General features: G+C 50.0%; 3 protein-coding genes across 11 annotated transcripts in view; 2 read left to right on the top strand and 1 right to left on the bottom strand.

Annotated features, from left to right (window-relative positions):
- Positions 1-6,678: 6,678 nt before the first annotated feature.
- On the top strand, positions 6,679-19,628 carry SH2D7 (SH2 domain containing 7). 2 transcript variants are annotated; one of them, XM_081549640.1, is made up of 7 exons: positions 6,679-6,839; positions 8,442-10,469; positions 10,548-10,633; positions 13,818-13,983; positions 14,257-14,442; positions 16,053-16,790; positions 18,234-19,628. In XM_081549640.1, exons 2-7 carry the CDS (start codon positions 10,449-10,451, stop codon positions 18,282-18,284), a joined length of 1,248 nt encoding a protein of 415 aa, XP_081405766.1. In that variant the 5' UTR covers positions 6,679-6,839; positions 8,442-10,448; the 3' UTR covers positions 18,285-19,628. The 2 variants fall into 2 exon arrangements, with proteins under 2 accessions (XP_081405766.1, XP_081405765.1); XM_081549639.1 differs by lacking the exon at positions 6,679-6,839 and having other exon boundaries at positions 8,876-9,130; positions 10,544-10,633.
- IDH3A (isocitrate dehydrogenase (NAD(+)) 3 catalytic subunit alpha) overlaps positions 9,616-21,654 on the top strand; it is a 75,130-nt gene continuing 63,091 nt past the window's right edge. Inside the window, exon 1 of the mRNA XM_081549653.1 lies at positions 9,616-9,632. The gene's annotated coding sequence lies outside the window, so the exon portion shown is untranslated. The remainder of the gene's footprint in view (positions 9,633-21,654) is intronic.
- CIB2 (calcium and integrin binding family member 2) overlaps positions 19,385-21,654 on the bottom strand; it is a 22,672-nt gene continuing 20,402 nt past the window's right edge. For all 8 annotated transcript variants that reach the window (XM_081549674.1, XM_081549675.1, XM_081549673.1 and 5 more), the window contains 2 exons: positions 20,463-20,658; positions 19,385-20,028 (listed from right to left, as the gene is read on the bottom strand). In XM_081549674.1, the coding sequence (XP_081405800.1) occupies positions 20,007-20,028; positions 20,463-20,658 (218 nt within the window). In that variant the 3' untranslated portion in view covers positions 19,385-20,006. The remainder of the gene's footprint in view (positions 20,029-20,462; positions 20,659-21,654) is intronic.

Below are 21,654 nucleotides of genomic sequence, written 5' to 3'. Positions count from 1 at the left end.
TGGTTCTCTTTCCTAGAGGGAAGGCATCTGGGATGCCTGCCAAGCTCCACAAGGGAGCCAGGACTCAGATAGGTAGAGGCCTGGATGCCCTGGAGGGTGGGGTGGAAGGCTTGCAGGGGCTGGGTGCCAGGCAGCGGAGGTCTACATAGGAGTTAGGGAGCCACACTGCCCAGGAAGTAGGGGAGGGCTGGATCCCCAGGGAGACAGTGAGGCTATAGCTACAGAGGTCCTGTCCTTTCTGGTCACTGTCCTGCTTCTGGGCCTGGCACTGTGCCCAGGACACTGTAAGCCCTTCTGCTTTCCCCACTCCTATCCCAAGGGCCCTCTTGCCATCCCCTTCCCGGGACCCCCTATCCCTCAGCCAAACTTGAACTCAGATTCTTCCTCCCTGCTTGCACAAGCCCTGGGACTGCAGCCCTCACTGTGAGGCCCAGTCTGGGAGGTAAGGGTATTTTAACTGAAATCTTGAAGAGATGCTGTTCTAATGGTAGAAGTATAGACATCATCTTCGTTGGGCAAAAGGGTCTCCAAAGGAGTTTAAAAGGTTCTTGTGCAGGGGGTCCACTGGGTAAGACTCCACACTCCCAATGCCCAGGGCCCAGGTTCATTCTTGGTTGGGGAACTGGGTCCTACCCGCCGCAGTGAAGATTCCATGAGCCGCAACTAAGACCCAGCACAGCCAAAATAAATAAATAATTTCAAAAAAAAAAGGTGCTTGTGCAAGCAAAGCAATAAGGGGACACGACCTTGGAGCAGGGGTCCCCAACACCCCCAGATGGTGGCCTGTTAGGAACCAGAGCTGCACAGCAGGAGGTGAGTGGCTGACAAGCCAATGCAGCTTCATCTGCCTCACCCATTGCCCCCATTACCACCTGAACCATCCCCCTCAACTCCGACTGTGGAAAAACTGTCTTCCACGAAACTGTGCCCTGGTGCCAGGAAGGTTGGGGACCACTGCATTGGAGGGAAGGCCACTGTCTTGGAAGGAAGGTCCCAGAAGACAATCAAGATGTGATACTGGGCAGTGAGAAGACCTGGAAGGAGCTGATTTGGAGAGAAGAAGAGAGCGTTTTCAGATTGGTTTTGTGTTTTGGAGCTTGAATATATTGACAAGATATTCATCAGTTTTGACTTAGTGCATTTTTTTAGGTACTTGTAGAGTTTGAGTAGCAAGGAAAGGAGCCCCAGGTAGGGGAGGGGTCAAGAGCAAAGGCATAGAAGGTGGATGCAGCATATATGAGCAAGTAGGGTAGGACCCCCAGCTTCTGGTCTTGGCCCTGCCACTGACTTACTCTTTGTTTCAAGCAGCCCGTTTTCAGCCCTGAGTCTCTGTTTCCATCTTTACAGTGGGGACAAATGGAGACAGTAACACTATCTCGTCTACCTGTTATAAAAGGGAAAGGCAATCACATATGTGTATTTGAAGTGTTTGGCACATGATAGGGGCTCAACATCGTTACAGAGCTCCTATGGGCCCCCATTTCCCAGCAGTGAGGGGCAGCCCCCGATGTCCAAACTGTCAGGTGTGCCAGGACCCATGGCAGCCCCCTGGCCTCCAAGAAACTGTAGAACAAGCTTTCCAACATATGATCCTCGGCCCCTGATCGTCTCAACAGGTTCCTGTATACCTGTCTCTTCTTTAGGTCTCATTAGCAAATGGCATATAATTCTGTAGATTTTCATTTTTGCACAGGACTCAGAACTACTCACCGGTGAGGTCAGATAATCTATAGAAAAACTAATTTACGTTTTGTTCCTGCTGCCAAACATTAGCAAATGGCATATAATTCTGTAGATTTTCATTTTTGCACAGGACTCAGAACTACTCACCGGTGAGGTCAGATAATCTATAGAAAAACTAATTTACGTTTTGTTCCTGCTGCCAAACGTCTTGTTCTGGCTGCCAAAACTGAGAGGTACAGCTAATGCGGGAGACTCTCTGACCTGAGGGGTGGATTTACTTTCCTCTGGGATTGTCAGGAGCCCACAGGCCCAGAGCAAGGATACTCTATGGAGTGGGGCTGACAGTGTTTTTAAGATCTTAGTAGGGCTTCCCAGGCGGTGCAGTGGTAAAGAACCCACCTACCAGTGTAGGAGACACAAGAGATGCGGGTTTGATCCCTGGGTCAGGAAGATCCCCTGGAGTAATAAATGGTAACTCACTCCAGTATTCTTGTCTGGAGTCCACGGACAGAAGAACCTGGCAGCTACAGTCCATGGGGCTGCAAAGAGTTGGACACGACTGAGTGCGCACACACAGGTCCAGAGCACTTTAGAGTCTGCATCTCACTACATAGCACGTAAATAAATATATACAAATATATACATAAATATATAAATATAATGGCACAGTCACATTTTAAATTATATACAATATAATATTAATATTTTATATTATGTATAATATTAACATGACATATATATGACATAATATTCTATATGTCTTATGTACAACATATATAATTTTTTTACTTTGAACTTCTTTGGAAATGATTACTTTTATAATTTTGCTTTGGAATGATTTGGCTTTGAGAATCATTTAATTGACAATTGGTAACAATCTGTTGGCAGTTTTCCTGCACACTTGGGGATTCGTGTGAGATTAAGACAATCTGACTTCCAAACCATTTTCAGATGTGGTGAAACTTTTATGAATACTGAATGAAGTTGACACAACGATACAGTGTATAGACATTTGCTTATAATTTGTTGTGATCTTGCAGTTTTCTTCTTTTGGATTTGGGAGCAAATACTGGTAGGGTTTTTTGTTGTTATTGTTTTTCAGGCCTCAGACATTTTAACCAGCCCTTAGATAGCATGTTTAAAAGCAGAGACATTACTTTGCCAACAAAAGTCCGTCTAGTCAAGGCTATGGTTTTTCCAGTGGTCATGTATGGATGTGAGAGTTGGATGGTGAAAAAAGCTGAGCGCCGCAGAATTGATGCTTTTGAACTGTGGTGTTGGAGAAGACTCTTGAGAGTCCCTTGGACTGCAAGGAGATCCAATCAATCCATCCTAAAAGAGATCAATCCTGGGTGTTCATTGGAAGGTCTGATGTTGAAGCTGAAGCTCCAATACTTTGGCCACCTCATGCGAAGGGTTGACTCATTGGAAAAGACCCTGATGCTGGGTAGGATTGGGGGCGGGAGGAGAAGGGGACAACAGAGGATGAGATGGTTGGATGGCATCACCGACTCGATGAACATGGGTTTGGGTAGACTCCGGGAGTTGGTGATGGACAGGGAGGCCTGGCGTGCTGCGATTCGTGGGGTCGCAGAGAGTCGGACATGACTGAGCGACTGAACTGAACTGAACTGTAAAGTTCTCAGTACCTGGCCATTGTCCTGTAAATATTACTAAAACAGAACTGCCTGTTTAGTGGGATGATTGTACCGCCCTCCTACCCCAAAAGCCATGCTCTATAGATGAGAAGACGAGCTTTCTCAGTGACGTCAAAGGGGCAAAAAAAGTCAAAGTAAAATTGGTGACTTCTCTGGAGCAGCATCAGCCCCCTCCCAGTTTTTCTTGCTAAGTGGGGGCCCCCAAATGACTGAGCTTGGATATATTATCTATTTTTCTATTCATTCATTCAGTATTTCTTGAGTGTAAATGACTACAACTTCTAAAGAAGACAATTTGGCAACATCTACCAAAATGACAAATGCAAATACCCTTTTGATTGAGCAATCTCTCTTCTGAGAATGTGTTCCATGGATGTACTCACCCTTGTGCTTAATCAAATCTGTATAAGATTATCCACTGCTGCATTGTGGGAAATATAAAAACACTGGAAACAACCCAAATGATCGTCACTGGGGGACTTGTTACAAAAATGATGGTGCATCCATGTAGCTGTAACAAAAAGCATTGCATCCCTCTATGTATTCTTATGAAAGGAACTCTAAGATCTGTTACTAAAGAGTTTTACAAAACAAAGTGCAAGACACTGCATAGGATTCTACCCTTATATAACAAAGGGAGGAAAATAAGAACACACATCTTTACTTGAATATACATAAAGAAACCCAGAAAGAACATTCAAGAAATGAATAAGAGTGGTTCTTTGTGGGAATGAGATTGCACTGGATAGATGGGGGTTTAATGCCTGGAGGAAGATTTTTAGGGATACCTTTTTTATACTTTTTATTATTTATGTGCTTATTTTTATTTCTGGCTGCACTGGGTCTTTGTTGCTGCGTGTAGGCTTTCTCTAGTTGCAGTGAGTGGGGGCTACTCTCTAATTGCAGTGTGTGGGCTTCTCGTTGTGGTGGCTTCTCTTGTTGCAGAGCACGGTCTCTAAAGTGTGTGGGTTCAGTAATTGTGATACATGAGCTTAGTTGCCCCTCAGCATGTGGAATCTTCCTGGACCAGTGATGGAGCCCGTGTCCCCTGCATTGGCAGGCAGACTCCCAACCACTGGACTACCAGGGGAGTGCTACACTTTTTATTTTTAAAAACCATGTGGATAAATTACACATTTGGATGATAATTCAAAATATACCTATTCAGCATCTAACTATGCCAAACATGGTTCTAGGCACAGAATACAGTGGAGAATAAGGCAGACAGTCTGAGAAAAAAAGAAATAGGATTGTTCATTCTGCACTCCCTACTATTGTGGAACAAATTCTAATGGAATAACCAACTAAGGGGCACAAAAATGCAGTGTTCATAAACTAAAACAAACATATGACTAAAATTTACTGAAAAGCCCACTTTGGCATTCTCCATGGAGGCTGGCTGCCAGTGAGAAGGCACAGTGGACTGAGCACCCTCAGGAGAGAGTAATTTACTGGATAATCAGTTACCATCTATTTGTCCTACAGCAGAAGCACGGCCTAGATGGAGAACCCAGGATAAGGAAGTTTTGATGAGACAGAGACTCAGAATTCTGGGGACTTCCCAGCGGGGAGATGCCTTGGAGCCGGGGCTGATGATTAGTGCACGTGCGCCGTGCCTCCCGGCCTCTCCTCTGCGTCAGGTCAGCTCACTGGATCCCCAGACCCTACTAGGTGTGTACTTTTTATGCGTACTTTTTATCCCTTTCATTTTTACTGATGAGAAACTGAGACACACAGAGATTAAGTACCTCCCTCAAAGTCACCAAGCCAGCAAATGGGGGAACCAGGATTGTAAGTTGCTTAGTCCGACTGCAAGAGCCTGAATCTTCTCAGTTCCTCTTCCTACACCTCTGGGCACCCAGGGATGGAGCAGCAGGGTGGGTGCTCTGGAGTCTTCTCTCTGTCCCAGGGCCCAGCCCTCAGCAGGCGAGCACAGCCATGAACTGAACAGTGGAATATGGAGTGCCTTCAGAGAAAACCTACCCCAGTCTTTCACAGAGCTCACCTGATGCCCCCAAACCTGGCTTCACCCGCTCCTCACCCCCATTTCCTCTGAGTGTAAAAATAGACTCCCCTTTATTTGCCTGCCTTTGAAATCTTCATATCTGGCCCGCAGCCATCCTGGGCTCCCCCTTCCAGTACACAAAACCTTTGTCTTCTTATGCAAATGGCCAAGTTCTGCTCATAAAAGTACCCCACCTAAGAGGGAGCTGGAGAGATAACACCTCATGGAAAATTATAGAAACACATTTCTTTGTATTTGAATTCTTCCAGGACTTTGTGTTGGCAGCAAACCAACTCTGGGTCTAACCCCAGCTTCCTTGGCCTTTTTTGGGCCATGGACCTCTCTGATATCTGATGAAGCTCATGAACTTTTTCTGAGAATAATATTTTTAAATGCATGAAATAAAATACATAGAATCACAATGGAAATCAATCACATTGAAATAAAGTTATTCAAAAATCTGTGATGTAGTAATACAATGTGCTTCTTTATTAGCATGTTAAAGAACAAGATCCGGCATTGGGCTTAATTATTTTGAGATAATGATGAACAAAATCAATATCTGAAGATGTCTGCCGCAGCTGTAACATGATATGAGAATATCTGTAATTTCCATTGGTGACAAAGTCACAAGTTCTGTGAACACTAATAAGGTTTGTTCTCTGCGCTCGTCATGGAAGGAAATGCTGAATTTCAGTTAGAGATTGGGGAAGATAAAAATGTAATCCACCCCTGTTCCTCCCCCACCTCAACTTAGGAGAAATTCCAGTCCTTGCCAGTTTGGGCCTGTGATTTCCATTATGACCCCAGTGTATCCCTGGCTTACAGCTGTGACCGGAAGACAGTTTCACAAGTACATGAATCCCTCCAGGGTCCCCTGGCTGGAGCTGACTCCTCTCTATCAAGGCTGGAAATTGTTTATAAAAGTGGTGTTCCCAGTAGCTGACCCTGGGGATCCTTGCTGTGTGCCTGTGGGCGTATCCCATGTGAAGAGCATGACCTGCAATAGCTCACTCCATCGACAGGTGAGGCAAGTAGGTGCCTTGCAGCCCTGTTCACAGATGTGAGAAATGAGTCTCAGAGACAGGGAATAAGCCGTTCAGGTGGAGGTTGCAGATGTGTGTCATGCCCTGGCCTTTCCTCTAAGTTGTATGTATTACATACTTGCCATTGGTCACTTTATCTTGATTTGAGGTGACCGTGATGAAATTGTAATAATAATAGTAATAATGAAAATAATTACCAATGGGAGGACCCACTGTATTTTAGAGTCATTACATCATCATCAGAGCTGATCCTAATAGCTTGTGTTCCAAACTCTGTTCTAAGAACATAGCTCATCTTACCTTCCAAACAACAGGACATGTTCTTGTCCCCGTTTCAAAGATGACGACACTGAAGGCCAGAAAAATTAAGTCATTTCCTCAGGGTCCCATAGCTGGTCAGCTGGGATTGGAACCAAGGAAATGTGACTGCAGCATCCTCATTTTTTAGTAAGTGAGCTGTTTTGTTGAAGTAGAACATATACATAAAAAAATGCATAGGTCATGAGCCCAGAGCTCAATGAATTTTCACAAAGTGAATACATTTACCTAACACACCACCCAGATTAGGAAATAGAACATGATCACCACCCTGCAGCTCCTCATCCCTTCCTTATCATATACTCCCCAAGGCAAACATTATCCTAACTTCTATTGTTACCGGTCAGTTCTACCAGTTTTTGAGTTTATATCTATGTTCCCTCATTCTTAAGCAAAGTGAAAGTGAAAGAGGAGAGTGAAAAAGCTGGCTTAAAACTCAATATTCGAAAAATGAAGATCATAGCATCTGGCCCCATCACTTCATAGCAAATGGATGGGGAAACAATGAAAACAGTGAGAGGGTTTATATTTCTTGGGCTCCAAAATCACTGCAGATGGGGACTACAGCCATGAAATTAAAAGACGCTTGCTCCTTGGAAGAAAAGCTATGACAAACCTAGACAGCATATTAAAAAGCAGAGATATTACTTTGCCAACAAAGGTCCACCTAGACAAGGCTATGACTTTTCCAGTAGTCATGTATGAATGTCAGAGTTGGCCTATAAAGAAAGCCGAGTGCCAAAGAATTGATGCTTTTGAACTGTGGTGTTGGAGAAGACTCTTGAGAGTCCCTTGGACTGCAAGGAGATCCAGCCAGTCATTCCTAAAGGAGATCAGTCCTGAGAATTCATTGGAAGGACTGATGTTGAAGCTGAAACTCCAATACTTTGGCCACCTGATGCGAAGAACTGACTCATTGGAAAAGATCCCGATGCTGGGAAAGATTGAGGGCAGGAGGAGAAGGGAACGACAGAGGATGAAATGGTTGGGTGGCATCACCGACTCGATGGACATGAGTTTGAGCAAGCTCCAGGAGTTGGTGATGGACAGGGAAGCCTGGTGTGCTGCAGTCCATGGATGGCAAAGAGTCAGACACGACTGAGCAACTGAACTTATTCTTAACCATTGTGCTATCTCATTTAGTTGTCATAATGGCCCTAGGGTCTAGAAAGTAGCTTTTTAAAAATCATTCCCATTCTACAGATGAACAAACTGAGCTATCTGCAGCCACTTAGTAACTGCCTTCAGGCCCTGGCCAGTGTAATGATTCTAATCCAGATCCTTGGGGCTGGCTGTCTGCAACATCCCCTGCCTCCCCGTCACCCAAGCCTGGATTTCTGCTGTGAAACTCGGAAGCACATTAAAAGTTCAGGGATGTTTGCATGAACAAATATGGCAGCAGGCAGCCCTGCTAGGGGATCAGAAAGCAGAGGCCCAGTTCCTAGTCTTTGCACTTGCTTTTTCTCTCTGCTGGGAGCAGCATCTCTTTCCCAGCCACCAGCCTGGCCTCCTCTTTTGCTGCTCCAGTGGCACCTTCTGGACAAGGCTTCCCCCAATCCTGACCCCCCTATCTAAACAACACACCCATTCATCTTCTTCCTCTCTTTCTTGGAGTGCTTATTACACTTGACACCATATTCTACATATATATTTGTCTATTGTCTGTCTCCTTCCTCTAGAATGTATGTGCCACAAGACAAAATGCTCTTTGGATTACTGCTTTATTCCCAGGGCCCACAGGCATGTGGCACACAGTAGACAGTAAAGCTTGAGTAGAAGGAGGAATGCATCAGCACGGAACTTCACCAAAATTCAAGTGGCCTCCACGAAGGAAGGATAAGTAGAATTTAAATTCACCACTTTGCTAAGAGTGGCAGTGCCTGGCCTTTAGCCAGAGTCTGGTCTTTAGCTGAGACAAAGACCGGAGGTTGGGGGAAGGGGCCAAACCCAGTGGTGCGCCTCATTTGCTAGCCAGGAAGTCAGGGATACACCCCCCGCCGCCCCGCCCCAGGCCTCTCTAGCTGCTAATGTGACCCTCCCCCAGCGTCCCTAGCCAGCCAAGGTGCCCCACCTCAGAGCATCAGAGAGGGGAACCAGCTCACACATTGTCAGAGGTGACAATGGGGCTCCTGTGTGCCATGGGTGGTTGGAGAGGGCATGGACTCAGGCAAATGAGCCGGGCGCACACAGATATAGAGGCGTGCGGGTGGTCTGGGCTCTGCTTCCACCTCAGTGCTCGCCAGAATGGAGGCCCACCTCAGGCAGCTCAGCCTGGGCAGGGGGGCCGAGGGGGCCGGCGACAGACAGGCCCTGGCTGAGCTGCAGGAGCTGGCCCTGAGCTGGTTCATGGAGACGCAAGCCCCCCTCATTCTGCAGAACGGAGCCCTGCCCCCCTGGTTTCACGGATTCATCACCCGCAAGTAAGGCTGCCCCTGTCCACACTCCCAGCGTGGCCGAGAGCCCCTCAGGGCCAAAAACATGGTCTGGGACCGAATTGGTCCCTGCCTTCTCCATGGCGGAGGCAGGGACCCCAGGAGGGGGTGGGTAGGGAAGCAGACTGGGGAAACAGACTTAGGAGCACCAAGTTCTCTGACAGCCTCTTATGTGGGCAAGGTGGGTGAAGGCACTGGTCCCCCACTATGAGTGTGCTGGGGCTGCCAGTGTGCCAGAAAAACAGAGGCGGGCAGGGGGCAGTGGGGCGGCAAGCCGAATCAGAATGCATTCAGACCAGCTCTGAATACCTTGATGAATTACTAGGGATGCTGTTTCATTTATCATCCAAACCAGAATACTATTAGTGGAGAATTTACTAGGAGACCTGTTTTAAGTCGGGACTGTCCCAGGCAAGCCTGGATATACAGTTACTGTAGGAATAAAGGCCAAAATGTGGGGCCTGGCTTTCTGATTGGGGTGGATCTCCAAGCTGCCAAAGCACTTGCTGAAGGAATGACAAATGCGGCCAGCGTTGAGTCCTCCCGGCCCAGCACTTAGCATTGAACCAGGGCCAGCTTCACCGGCATCAACTTATGTTGTAACACGGGGTCCTTTGCTCAGAAAGGCCCTATTCTTGGCTGAATACACTGCAGTCCCCATGTTGAAATTCTTATTTTTTACTTAGAGGCTCCAGATTTCATTTAGTACTGAACTCTGCAAAATTTGTAGTTGATCCTGCATAGAGCAGGCACTCAGTATTTGGTGAATAAGTGGGTGAGGAAGTATTTGGTCTATGCTCTGCCAAACCAGAAGACAGCTGGAATTTTCCACCATGCCTCCAGAATACTTGGCATTATTTAGCAGTATCCATAGCTGCCTGGGGTTGAAGGGGATGTGCGAGGGAGGGAGATGAGAACCTAAGAGTTGCTATCATGATCAGGCTCCAGATATAATAGCACCTTCTCCCTGCAGAAACTCGTGTGCAGTACACATCTCGCACAACTGTGCAGCAATTGTACACATTGTTGTACACAGCAATCCTGAGGCAAGGATCCACAAAACTGAAAACCTCCAGCTATATGGATTCCTTCTTGCTATAGGGCCATTCAGGTGGAAAGGGGCAGTGGCTAATATGCCCACTGGTGAGGCTGTAAGTGGGGCAATGTATGTTACTTCAGGACTCCAACCCAGCGTCAGACTGAATCTTGAATTTGCTTGACTGAGCCCAGACAGGCCACAGGACCAGCCGAAGTTCTGAGGGAGTTCTCTACAAAGGTCTGGAGGTCTCTGCTCTGGATCTGGGGCATGGCCGACAGGGACTCTGAGGCAGGTCTGACTTGGGCTACTCCTGCTGTTGTTGGGGGGACCCAGCCCTGGCTAATGGCATGTCCTCTGCCCAGGCAGACAGAGCAGCTGCTCAGGGACAAAGCTCTTGGCTCCTTCCTCATCCGCCTCAGTGACCGGGCCACCAGCTACATCTTGTCCTACAGGTAAGAGAGGAAGCCCTCTGCAAAGGGCAGGCAGGCAGGCTCCAGCTCCCACAAGCCAGCCTTGAAGATAAGCTCTGAGTCTCCACCAGCCCACACTGTTGGGATTTCCCCAGGCCCCCACTCCCTAACTCCCTCACTCATCCATCCATGTCCATCCAGCATTCTGAGCAGCACCAGCCATACACTAGGAGAAGCCTCTGCCTTGAAAGGGGTGAGTCAGAGGGGTGGGCAGGTGAGAACCTCCTCCTGATGGAAGATTGGGGAAGGTTCACAGAGGTGAACTTTGACTCCAGGGTAGAAGGAAGAAAGCAACTTGCTGGGCAGGAAAGGAGGTATGATTGGGGTTTAGGAAGGCATTTCCAGTAGATTAAACTGCATGCGCAAAAGAACAGAGACACGGCAGACTAAGGTGTTGGGGAGCCCACGAGTTGCTGGGTGCAGAAAGATGCATGGTCCCAGCAGAGCCCTGCCTGGAGAGGAGGGCAGGGGTCAGCTCAGGATAGCCTTGGATGCTGGGCTATGTCCATAGACAATGAGGGGTCATTGGGTCAGATTTAGGTTTTGCAAGGATCCTGCGGGCAGCCTATGGAAGGAGGACTCAAGACGGATACTGGAGGTGTGGGGGCAGTGGGGACCACAGAGGGGTGAGGTCTGGGCTCCATGATGAAATCTAGACTAATGTAAGGCAGTGGTCCTAGAGACGAGGAGACAAGATAGCCAGGATGAAGTCAGAAGTGGTGATGTCAGAGCCTGACCCAAGAGTAGGTTGCGAGGGGGAAGGCAGAAAAAGAAAGAAGTTCCCCCTGCCACCAACCCCCGGTTAGGGAGGGAGGCAGGCTGGGGCTACAGGGAAACCCTCAAAGGTCTCAGATTCAGATTCAAAATTACCATCTGTTCTGACTGCCCCAGTTCAAATCCTGACCTTGAGCAAGTTACTTTGCCTCTCTGCACCTATGTTTCCTCATCTGTAAAATGGTAATATTGCAGTATTTACTTCATAGAATTGTTGAATGGGTTTGATGAGTTTAGACCTTTAAAAGTGCTGGTACAGTGTCCAGAACATAGTAAATAAATAAATGTTACTCGTTACTAAAATAGTTAGTTATTCTGTGTCTGATACAGTCCTCAGCATTTTGAAATATACAAACTCAGCAGTTTTCAATGACTTTTCAGCATCAGAGCTTTTTTTTTATTATTATTATTCAAACATGATCTTGGGTGGAACGCCAACTTATTAAAGAGATGAAAGTGGGGCTCCTCGCAGATACACAAATAAACCAATGAATCCAGAAACATCCCCCCACATTTGGTTTACCTGATTTGCAACAAAGGTGCCACTGTAGTTCAGGGATGGGGGTTGGGGGGAGGCTGGTCTTTTCAATAAGTTGTGTGGGAGTAATTGGATATCCAAATGGAAAAAAATGACCCCCACTTCACATCATACACAAAATTTAAATAATTCTAGATGGATCATAGACTCAAGTGAGAACAGCAAAACAATACACTTGTAAAAGAAAACATAGGAAACATTTTTCATGACTTTGTGGTAGGCAAAGATTTCTTAAACAAAACCCCAAAGTACTGACAGAGAAGCTTAACAAATTGAATTTCTTAAAATTGAGAACTCATTAATCAAAAGATACCATTCTGTGAATAAAAGGACAAGCCACAGTGCTGGAGAGGTTTTGTATTGTAATACATACATACACCTAATAAAGGATTCATATCAAGAATATATGAAGAACTCCTGCAATTCAGTAAGACAAAGACAACACAGGCAAAATAGAGGCACGTCATAAAAGAGGGTCCAAAAAGGACAGTTCAGCAGCTTCAGTGATCAGGGAAATAGAAACTAAAACCACCATGAACTGCTGGTTACAGTAGAAAGACAGAGGCTACCAAACAGTTTGTGAAGACACAGAGCAACTGTAACTCTCATACTTGGCAATGATTTTAGAAAACAATTTGGCATACTCTACTAAAGCTAAGCATAAGTGTATCCCAGACCCACCAACTCTCCATCCTGGGATATTCTCAATAGCAGTGAATACATATATTCAGCAAAAAGCTATATACAAGAATGTTCAGAGTAACTTCATTTATAACAGCCCAGATGTGGAAATAACCTAAATGTCCATCAGCAGAATGGATACATTGTGGATATTTAAATTGAATGGAATACTACCTATCAGTGGGGGGGGAAAAATAAGCTAATTCTACATGGACATGAAAAAAATATGATTCTATTTGTATGAATTTCCATAATGAGCAAAACTAATTTGTGACGTGGGGTCAGGGTGATGGCTACTCCAGAAGAGGCCACAAGGAGTCTTCTGGGGAGCTGGAGATATTGTCTGTTTTCCTCTAGGTGATGGTTACATGGGAAATTCATTGAGCGGCACACTTAGGATGTGTGCCCTTCACTGTGTTTACCCTTATTGTTTAGCTACTAAGTCGCGTCTGCCTCTTTGTGAGCCCACGGACATTTTTGGGACCCCATGCAACCCCGCCAGGCTCCTCTGTCCATGGGATTTCCCAAGCAAGAATACCAGAGTGGGCTGCCGTTTCCTTCTCTGGGGGATCTTCCCCACCCAGGGGTTGAACCTGCAGTCTCCTGCATTGGCAGGCAGATTCTTTACTACTGAGCCACCAGGGAAGCCCAATACTCTTCCATAAAAAAGGAAAATGAAGAGGGTGGGACTTTACAGGCTGGGGGAGATGGGAGTTGTAATTCCATCTTTTCCACCTGGCCGGAATTCAGGTAAGAGGAGTGAGGCTGAGGTGTGCAAGTGTGCGGTTGGACCTCATCTTTAAGACAGAGGTTTTACTCACCATGGATATTTTGGTATTAATTTTGACTTTCTAAAATATTGCATTATTAGTTGTCCTGATTACTGAATTTGTGTCATACCTTTACATTTTGCATCCGAGCCCCAAGCTGAGTGCCTCACTCCCCCTGTCCTTCCCTCCCTGACTAATGCTGCAGGGGAAGGGAGGAGCCGGGGGGGTCGGGGTCGGGGTTGAAACACCACTTCCTAGCTCCCCATCACCTGCAAGGCTGGGCTAGTTGGATGTCAAGTCCTGCTTTCCAGAGGAGCATGTCAAGGCCCCAGAGAGCAGTGTGGCCCCGGGTCAGCCCCGGCCCTGGGCCACGGCGGAGCTGCCAGTTGTCCTTGTGTTCCAGGGGCAGTGACCGCTGCCGGCATTTTGTCATCAACCAGCTCCGAAACCGGCACTACGTCATCTCAGGGGATACCCAGAGCCATGGCACCCTGGCAGAACTCGTGCACCATTACCAGGAGGTGCAGTTTGAGCCCTTCGGGGAGACTCTGTCTGCTGCTTGTCCCCGGGTAGGTACCCCTCTTCCTTGGGGGGTGGGGGATGGGGCAGAGTGCCCAGGCCAGGGGTGTCCACCACTGGAGCACATGCTTTTCTTTGCCTTCTCTATTTCCTGCTACCCACGGGCACTCAGTGCGAGGTCCTGAGAGAAGGAGACAGCGTTCTAGCTGAGGTCTGGGACTTGGTGGGAATATTTCCGGCTCTGGCCAGCAGTCTCTGGCAGGAGGCTAGAGGCCAGCCAGGGGTGTATGACCACACACCTGCTGTGTCTCCACCACCCCCAGACGGAGGACAGTGATCTCTATGATGCCATCACCCTGGGCCTGCATCAAACTAATCCTAGCCTGGAATACCCACCAGAGAAGGCCAGCAGTCCCCCTGCCTCTCCAAAGCACCAGGTCTCCTTCCTCCACAAAAGGAAGAGCCTGGATGCAAGTCCCTGGAATTTCTCCGAGGAAGAAAGCATGGAGGTGAGGAGGACTCTGGGCCACTGAAGGTCAGGGTTGCTAGACCAGGAATGTGGGTGCCACGCCCACAGTCAGGCCTGGAGCGGCCACCCCAGCCAGCCCCTCAGGATGCAGAGGCTGACTGCCAGGCCCTTTGGGAGAGGAGCAGCCCAGTTTGGAATCACCCAGTGGTTCACCCATGCCTGCCTCTTCTAGCTGGATTTGGTTCAAACCTTGGCTTGGCCTTTCTGGCTGAGTGACTTTGGTCAAGTCACATAACTTCTCTGAGTCTCAATTTACCAATCCTGAGGTTCTAGTGAGGCTTGAATGAGGGAATGGATATAAAATGTCTGAAAAAATTGTAAACTAAAAAATTTTCTAAACTATAGAGTGGGATGCCTGTGAGTCAATACTTTATTATCCATAGCACCTTTGCAGGAGGGACTCACGGAGACTTTTTTTTTTAATGTATATCAGATCACAGAATGTCGAGGGTTTCTCCTCTTGTTTAAAATAAAATCTGAAAGCTTCACCAGGGTTCACAAGAGCCTCCTCAGGTGTCCTGCTACCTCTCCTCCTTCTTCACTTTTCTCTAATCTCACTGGCCTTTGGATCTCCCTTAAACACAACAGCCTTGTTCCCACCTCAGGGCCTTTGCACTTGCTGACCCACTGCCTGGAATACTCCTCCCACCAGATATCCACATGGCTGCTACTCTCGCTGCATGCCATTCTCTGCTTAAATGCCCTCTCCTCAGAAAGGACCACCTAAACTATGGAAAATACCCCCTCTCCCACCTGCCATTGTCCCTATCCCATCCCTCAGCTTTGCTCTTCTTCATACTACTGATCATGAGCTGACAGTATATTATCTTGTGATACACTATTGTATGGGGGTGCTTCCCAGGTGGCACAGTGGTAAAGAATCCGCCTGCCGATGCAGGAGACGCAAGAGATGCGGATTCGATCCCTGGGTTGGGAAGATTCTCTGGAGAAGGATATGGCACCCCACTCCAGTATTCTTGCTGGAAAAACCTGATAGGCAGAGGAGCCTGGTGAACCACGGTGCATAGGGTTGCAGAGAGTCAGACACGACTGAGCGACTAAGCATGCATGCTATTATATCATGTATTACATCAACCACATTGAACAAAAACAGAGTTGTATGTTGCCCATCTCCAGGTTAGGATGTAAACTCCCAAGAGGTGGTCTTGCTCATTATGGAGCCCTTGGCACCTGGGACAGTGTCTACACAGTTCTTACTAAATATTTGTTGAATAAATACACAATTGATGGGCTTGTGGGTAGCCCATTCTGAAAGGGAAGGGAGCAGTAAGTGGGTGAATGCAGGGGTCTCTCTAGGGGGCAGGGAGGAGAGGAGCAGGACAGGATGATCTCCAGTGGGAGACTGAGCTCATGACCCCTGACCTTGAATGCCAATGTAAGGACCATATTCAAGAGTCCTAGAACATGAGGCTGGCAGGGAGCCTGAATGTCCACCAACTCCTGCACATAACAGTCAGATAAATGAGTCCAAGGCCAGGGGCCTCAGCTTCTCTGAGTGAGCTTCATTTTAGCTGAGGGCAGCCTGGTAACCTGAGGATAACCTTTCAGAAGTTCTGTCCCTCTCTCCAGGCCCCTGTCAAGGTGCCCCCCCTCCCGGAGAGGAGAGCTTCCCTTCTGAGCAACTCTTTTGGAGGCTTCAACGACATCATCTATGCAGACCTGAGAAAGATGAACCAGGCACGGCTAGGCCTGGGCACAGATGTATCTGGCAGGCAGGGGCCAGTTCCAGATGGCAGCCAGGCCCGCTCTCCAAGCAAGGAGGCCCCAAGGAGACTTTCAGATGGAAGCCAGAACAAGCCTGATGGCCCAGGACCTGCCCTCTCTGGGGTGAGCCCAGACCAGGGCCCTAGGGTGTCTCCCACTTCTTGGGGCCTCCTCCTGCCCTCCAGTTCTGAGGCCTCAGGATCCTCAGGGGGTACCTGGAGCCAGGGGTCTCCAAAACTGAGCCATGGGGCCCAGCCCTGCTCCCAGAGCAGTTGTGCAGACACCTACGAGTCCATCTGGACAGAAGACCTCCCAGAGGACGCCAGCAATGTGCCATGCCGAGAAGGTGGCAGTGCCTATGAGCAGATTGCAGTCTGCTGGGGGGGCCCGGCCAAGACCCCCTATTCTGGGATGAGCCCTACATACAGCAAGCTTTCAGAGTTCACGGACTGTGGTTATGAGAGGATCTCGGGGGTCCCGGAGCTCCCAGAGCCTAGAAACACCTATGAACAGATCCCAGGAGCAAGCTGCCAGGAGCAAGGAGGCTGGACGGACACACAAATCAAAGCAGCCAGGAACAAGGAGGCCAGATGGACACACAAGGTGGGCTCCAGGGTGGGGTGGGGTGGCTGCCAGCCCTCAGGGAGCTGCTGGTGAAGGAGGGAACCTGTGGCCCTCAAACAGGGGTGGGTCAGGTCAGCACCACACCCAGAACTTCCTAGCCCTGACTTCTGCTTGGAAATGGTGGGAGAGGCAGAGGTTAGATTTGGATGTAAGATGGGAACTTTCAGGCCCTTCTGAAGTCTTTCTCTGTGGCATGACTCCTGTCCCTCCCTCTTGGCCACTGTAGTAGGGGTCTCAGAGCCTCAGAGAGGTGGACAAGGACCCTGGCTCCAGGTTTGACTTGCCTTGTCTTTTCATGGCTCAGGCACTCCCTACCCATGTGACTTTGGGCAAGATACTTTCCCATGCAACTAAGATCACCAGATTCAGCAAGATAAAATACAACACACCCAGTTAATCTGAATTTCAGATAAACAATGAGTAATGTTTTTTAGCATAGTTACCAGTACCGCAATTATTCCTTATTTATCTGAAGTTCAAATTTAGCTGGGCATCCTGTATTCTTATTTAGCATCTACCCAGGATCTATCTCCATCTCCTCATCTGTAAAATGGGCTGGTCCTGTGCTGTGTCCAGGGGTGGCTGCCCAGGAGATGATGCTAGCCATCCCTATGTGCTCAGGATACAGCCCAAAGAGAGCTGTCAATGGATAACTGTTATTCCTGGGGGGTTCTGACTAAGAAAGGAAAAAGGGGGAAGGAAAGCCCAGGAAGATGGAGGGAGGGGGTCAGAGCTCCCAGGAAGGCAGAGGAACCCTCCTGAGGGTTCACCCCAGTGTACTTGCCTGTACCTGGAGCCGATGAGCCAGGCGAGCCCCCTCCCCAAGGCGGCAGCCTCAGATCTCCAGCATGTGCAGACCTCCTCTCTCGGCCTGAACAGTAAAACCCTGAGCTCCCAGATGGAAGGCCTTCACCAGAAGCTCTGCCAGCCTCTCCCTCAGGGCAGGGTTATACCCACACACCCCAGGACAGGGAACTCCCCTGGTTCAAGGCAGCCTCTGAGGTCCTGACTCCCAGGACCACAGATCCTGCCTGTGGGCAGTCCTTGTAAGAACTACATAAGCCACATCCCACGTCTGCTCCTCCTCCGGCTGCAAAGTCCTTCTGGGTCCTGAAGGCACCACATACACCCCACACCCCATCCTACCTAGGGCGTGGCTGAGGCAGAGAGGGCTGGGGTGGGGACCCCCGGAGACTCAGTGAAGGAAGGGGGGTGAGAGAGTGTGCTTCACCCAAACTAGAGGGCTGGAATGGAGTTTCTGGCACTGTGAGGGGCTGTGGAGCAACCAGCCATCTGCATTCCAGCCTGGACTTTCTCTGGCCTTGGGCCCCAGCTCCCAGTCCCTGCAGAGGGACCCTCTGAGCCTGGCTCTCCCTGCCCTGTCCGGGGACCCAGGCTCCAGCATCCTGTCCTTCCTTGCAGCCTGACAAGCTCCGGAGGCTCTTCTTCACAGACAAGAAGCACAAACCCTGAGGAGGCCTAGCTTCGGGCGGCCCACCAGCAGGTTTCCCGGGCCCGGGGCCACGGCAGGGGTTATTGGGAAGCTCTCAGCTTGCTTGAAGGCAGCCCTTGGACCCTCAAACCCAACCAGCCTGCTCTGGAACCAGGCTTCGAGACAGCTGAGGTGCCCACCAGCGACAGGGTGGGCCAGTCTCCTGCCGCTCAGGACTGACTCCCACTCCCCACCCCAAGGCCTCCCACCCATCCAGAGGAAGTCAAGGCCTGAGAGGAGGGGGGACCGGCCAAAGGCAGGGGTGAGCACCCCCCCTTCCAAGATGAGCAGGCTGGGGGGGGCCTGGACGATTGATGCAGCCAGCCTCCCACCACTGAACACTTATTGAGCACAGAGCAGGCCCTATGGCACGGCTGGGGTTTTCTTAGCTGAGTGATGTCATACAGTTGCTCCGGAGACCAAAACCAGTCCCCCTCATCATGGCCCTATCAGAGAGGGGACGGTGGCACTAACCCGGGGTTGGGGGGTAGGGGTGGGGGTGGGAAGTAGCAGCAAAGTGCCAGCCTCAGAGGGGATGGTTCTGACCCTGAGGCAGCTGGGCTCCTGGGGGCCATCTCCTCTGCCCCTCTCCGCCCCCACCTTCCTGCAGGCCCCATAATGCAAGCTGGGCAGACCCTGGTCTGACCCTTTTGCTGCAGACGAGTGGGCAGGGTTGCAGGGGGGCGCAAAGAACCAGAGAAGAGCAGCAACCTGCCTGAGGCTACACAGTCAGCCAGCCTGGGCACCTCTGGGTGGTTTCTGGAGTCAGCCAGTGGGTGCTTGCTGGCCATCCCTATGTGACTGGTCACCACAGACCTAGCCCCGTACCTGATACAAACGTTCACCAGAATGACTCTCACTATGAGGGACGTGGAGATGATTTTCACCCAACATCGGCTCTTCGTGGGGCTCCCTAGGATCTGGGGCACAGATATGTCTCCTCTCAAGGACACAAGCACTGAAATAAAGTTGGTGCCGAAAGTGGGAAGGCAGCACTTAACCTCAAGAGGTGAGGTGCTCATGGGAAGATTTCAAGGAGAAAAGGGATCAACAAACCTTTCCTAACCTTGGCAGACACAGAGAACATGAAAGTGTTTTACTATCAGGAGTTCACAAATCTGTGGACAGCACACACCACTGAGGATTCCACGTCGACGGGGAGGGCGGATGGGGTGGTGCTCAGGACCTGGACATGGACGGGGACTGAGTCCTTGCACCCACGGTTCACACAGCTTCACATTGGGAAGGGCTGGAGAGAAGGAACAGACGGGCCCGGGGTGCAGCCCAGCTGTGTGTTCTAGAGAAAGATTGCATAGCTTGTTAAACCTTGTCCTCTTTTTGTTTTTCCATTTGTCCTGGGCAACCAGGGTGCCTGCCCAGCACTTGGACAAGTCAGCACCCCAGCCCTGTTAGGGGTTCCGCCTCCCCCTCCCACTGGGGCCATTTCTGATGGGGAGCAGACCAGGATGTAGGGAAGGTGGGGGAACAGAGGGAGGGCCTGTGGAGGGCCCACAGGGGGCCTGGGAATGACCCTGCTCCTCACATCCCCCCTTCCCTGGTTAAGGATTTTTTTTTTTTTGCTGAAAGGGCCAAAGAAGTGTTCGTGGGTATAAACCCCAGAGGCCACAGCTCCGCTCCTGGGGAGCTTGGAGGTCACACTCGTGCGGGCACCGGGCTGGATGGTCGGCTTCTGGTCACTGTCCTCAGATCCGGATGTGGAAAGTGCTGGAAAGAAGGAAAGAGCAAGAGGGGGTGAGCAGCTCTGGACCGGGTGGATAAAGGTCCTCGCAGAAAGCCAACCAGGCCCCGTGTCCAACCCTGGACAGTCCCTCCAGGAGGACGCAGAGTTCATGAATAATTCACATGAGGGAAGGAAGGCCTGGAGGACCAGCCGTGCCTAAGCATCCCAACCCCCACACGACCAAAGGGCCTCCAGGTCTTATCCCTCCCCTGAGAGTCTGGCCCTGCTGGGGACTGCGGGCTCACCAGGCACACACTGAGGGCAGCTGGGCCTGGAGCCTGACCTGCCTCCTGGGCTGCACGGGGCCTGCGGCACCAACTGCTCTCAGGAGCAGCGAGGGCTCTCAGCCTCGTGGGGTCTCCTGGCTGTGGCCCCCATTGAGGCCCACCCCACTCAGGCCAGCCCCTTGGAGCTGCACCTGAGGAAGTCCGGGGCCTTGGCGATCATGTCCTCAAAGTCCGCGAAGCCCAGCTTGCCATCACCGTCGAGATCGGCCTCCTCGATGACCTTGTCGCACACCAGCACCACCTCGTCCTCGTCCAGCTCCGACTTGGTGAGCCGGGCCAGTGTCAGCTCCAGGTCCTCCTTGCAGATGAAGTTGTCTGTGTTGAAGTCTGCAGGGAGGGGGTGGGGACACTCAGGCCACTCTCTTCCAAGCTGGTCACACCAGACACCTCCCCGGGCACCCTCTGGGGACACTGGATCCTGGTCCTCAGCCGACCGGGACCAAGGTGGGGCTCACCCACAAGGCACCTCTGAACACCACATTCAACAAACCCACATTCACCATCTGCACAAACCTCTAGCATGACAGCAAGCACAGACTTAGCCTGAGACACTTGGAATGTCCAAATCTGAGGCTTCCTGGGAACATCAGACCCAGGCCAAATGGCCCTCCTAGCTTTGCCTCACAGTGGACTTCATGTTCCCTCTAGAGCTAAAGAAAGCAAGGCCCAGACAGGCCAAATGACTGAATCAAGGTCAGATGTCTGCTTGGAGGGGAAGCTGGGATGCTGACCAGGGCCTGGTTGATGCTAAGACCCACATTTTCTAAACTGCACCACATTGCCTCTGGCCCCTAGCCAGACAAGGAGGTCAGGAGACTCAGAAGGCCCTCAGAGAAAGGCCCCATGCCTGGCTTTTGTGCACAAAGAGCAGGGAACGATTTGATTCTAATACTTGGCAAAAGGCACTACCACTGCCCACAGCCCAGCAACATGCTCAGAGGGCCGAGCCATGCAGGCTCATAGAGGGAACTCAAACACCCCTCTGCCTGCTTTTCAACCCAACTATCAACTCTTTCTTCACCTGTGCTGTTTCTTCTACCTGGAGGGCACTTCCCATGTATCTGTGTAGCAGACTCCATCAAGTTTTAGCTCAAACACCTCCTCCTGGTTGGTTGGGGGTCGGAGCGGGGGTGGAAGGGGTGCTTCCTAGACATAAGGGCTCCTCTTGCTAACTGGCCAAACCCCTAGCATCAGTAGTAGTGATGAAGGGCACAACTGCTCATGTAAGCACTTCATGCTCCATCTCATTTAATTTTCACCACAAGCCTTTTCAGTGGGTACAATTAGAATCCCCACTATACAGATGAAGAAACAGGCTCGGAA

Source organism: Giraffa tippelskirchi, chromosome 12 (genome assembly GCF_054371585.1).
Source record: "Giraffa tippelskirchi isolate mGirTip1 chromosome 12, T2T-mGirTip1v1.2.pri, whole genome shotgun sequence".
NCBI lineage: Eukaryota > Metazoa > Chordata > Mammalia > Artiodactyla > Giraffidae > Giraffa > Giraffa tippelskirchi.
This window is presented reverse-complemented; position numbering and strand designations above follow the sequence as displayed.

What these genes read in the sequence shown, in the direction of transcription:
- SH2D7 (XM_081549639.1), top strand. Translation starts at nt 8,955, where the DNA reads ATGGAGGCCCACCTCAGGCAGCTCAGCCTGGGCAGGGGGGCCGAGGGG. An exon ending in CACGGATTCATCACCCGCAA is followed by an intron (nt 9,131 to 10,543) that starts GTAAGGCTGCCC and finishes TCCTCTGCCCAG; the next exon opens with GCAGACAGAGCAGCTGCTCA. An exon ending in AGCTACATCTTGTCCTACAG is followed by an intron (nt 10,634 to 13,817) that starts GTAAGAGAGGAA and finishes CTTGTGTTCCAG; the next exon opens with GGGCAGTGACCGCTGCCGGC.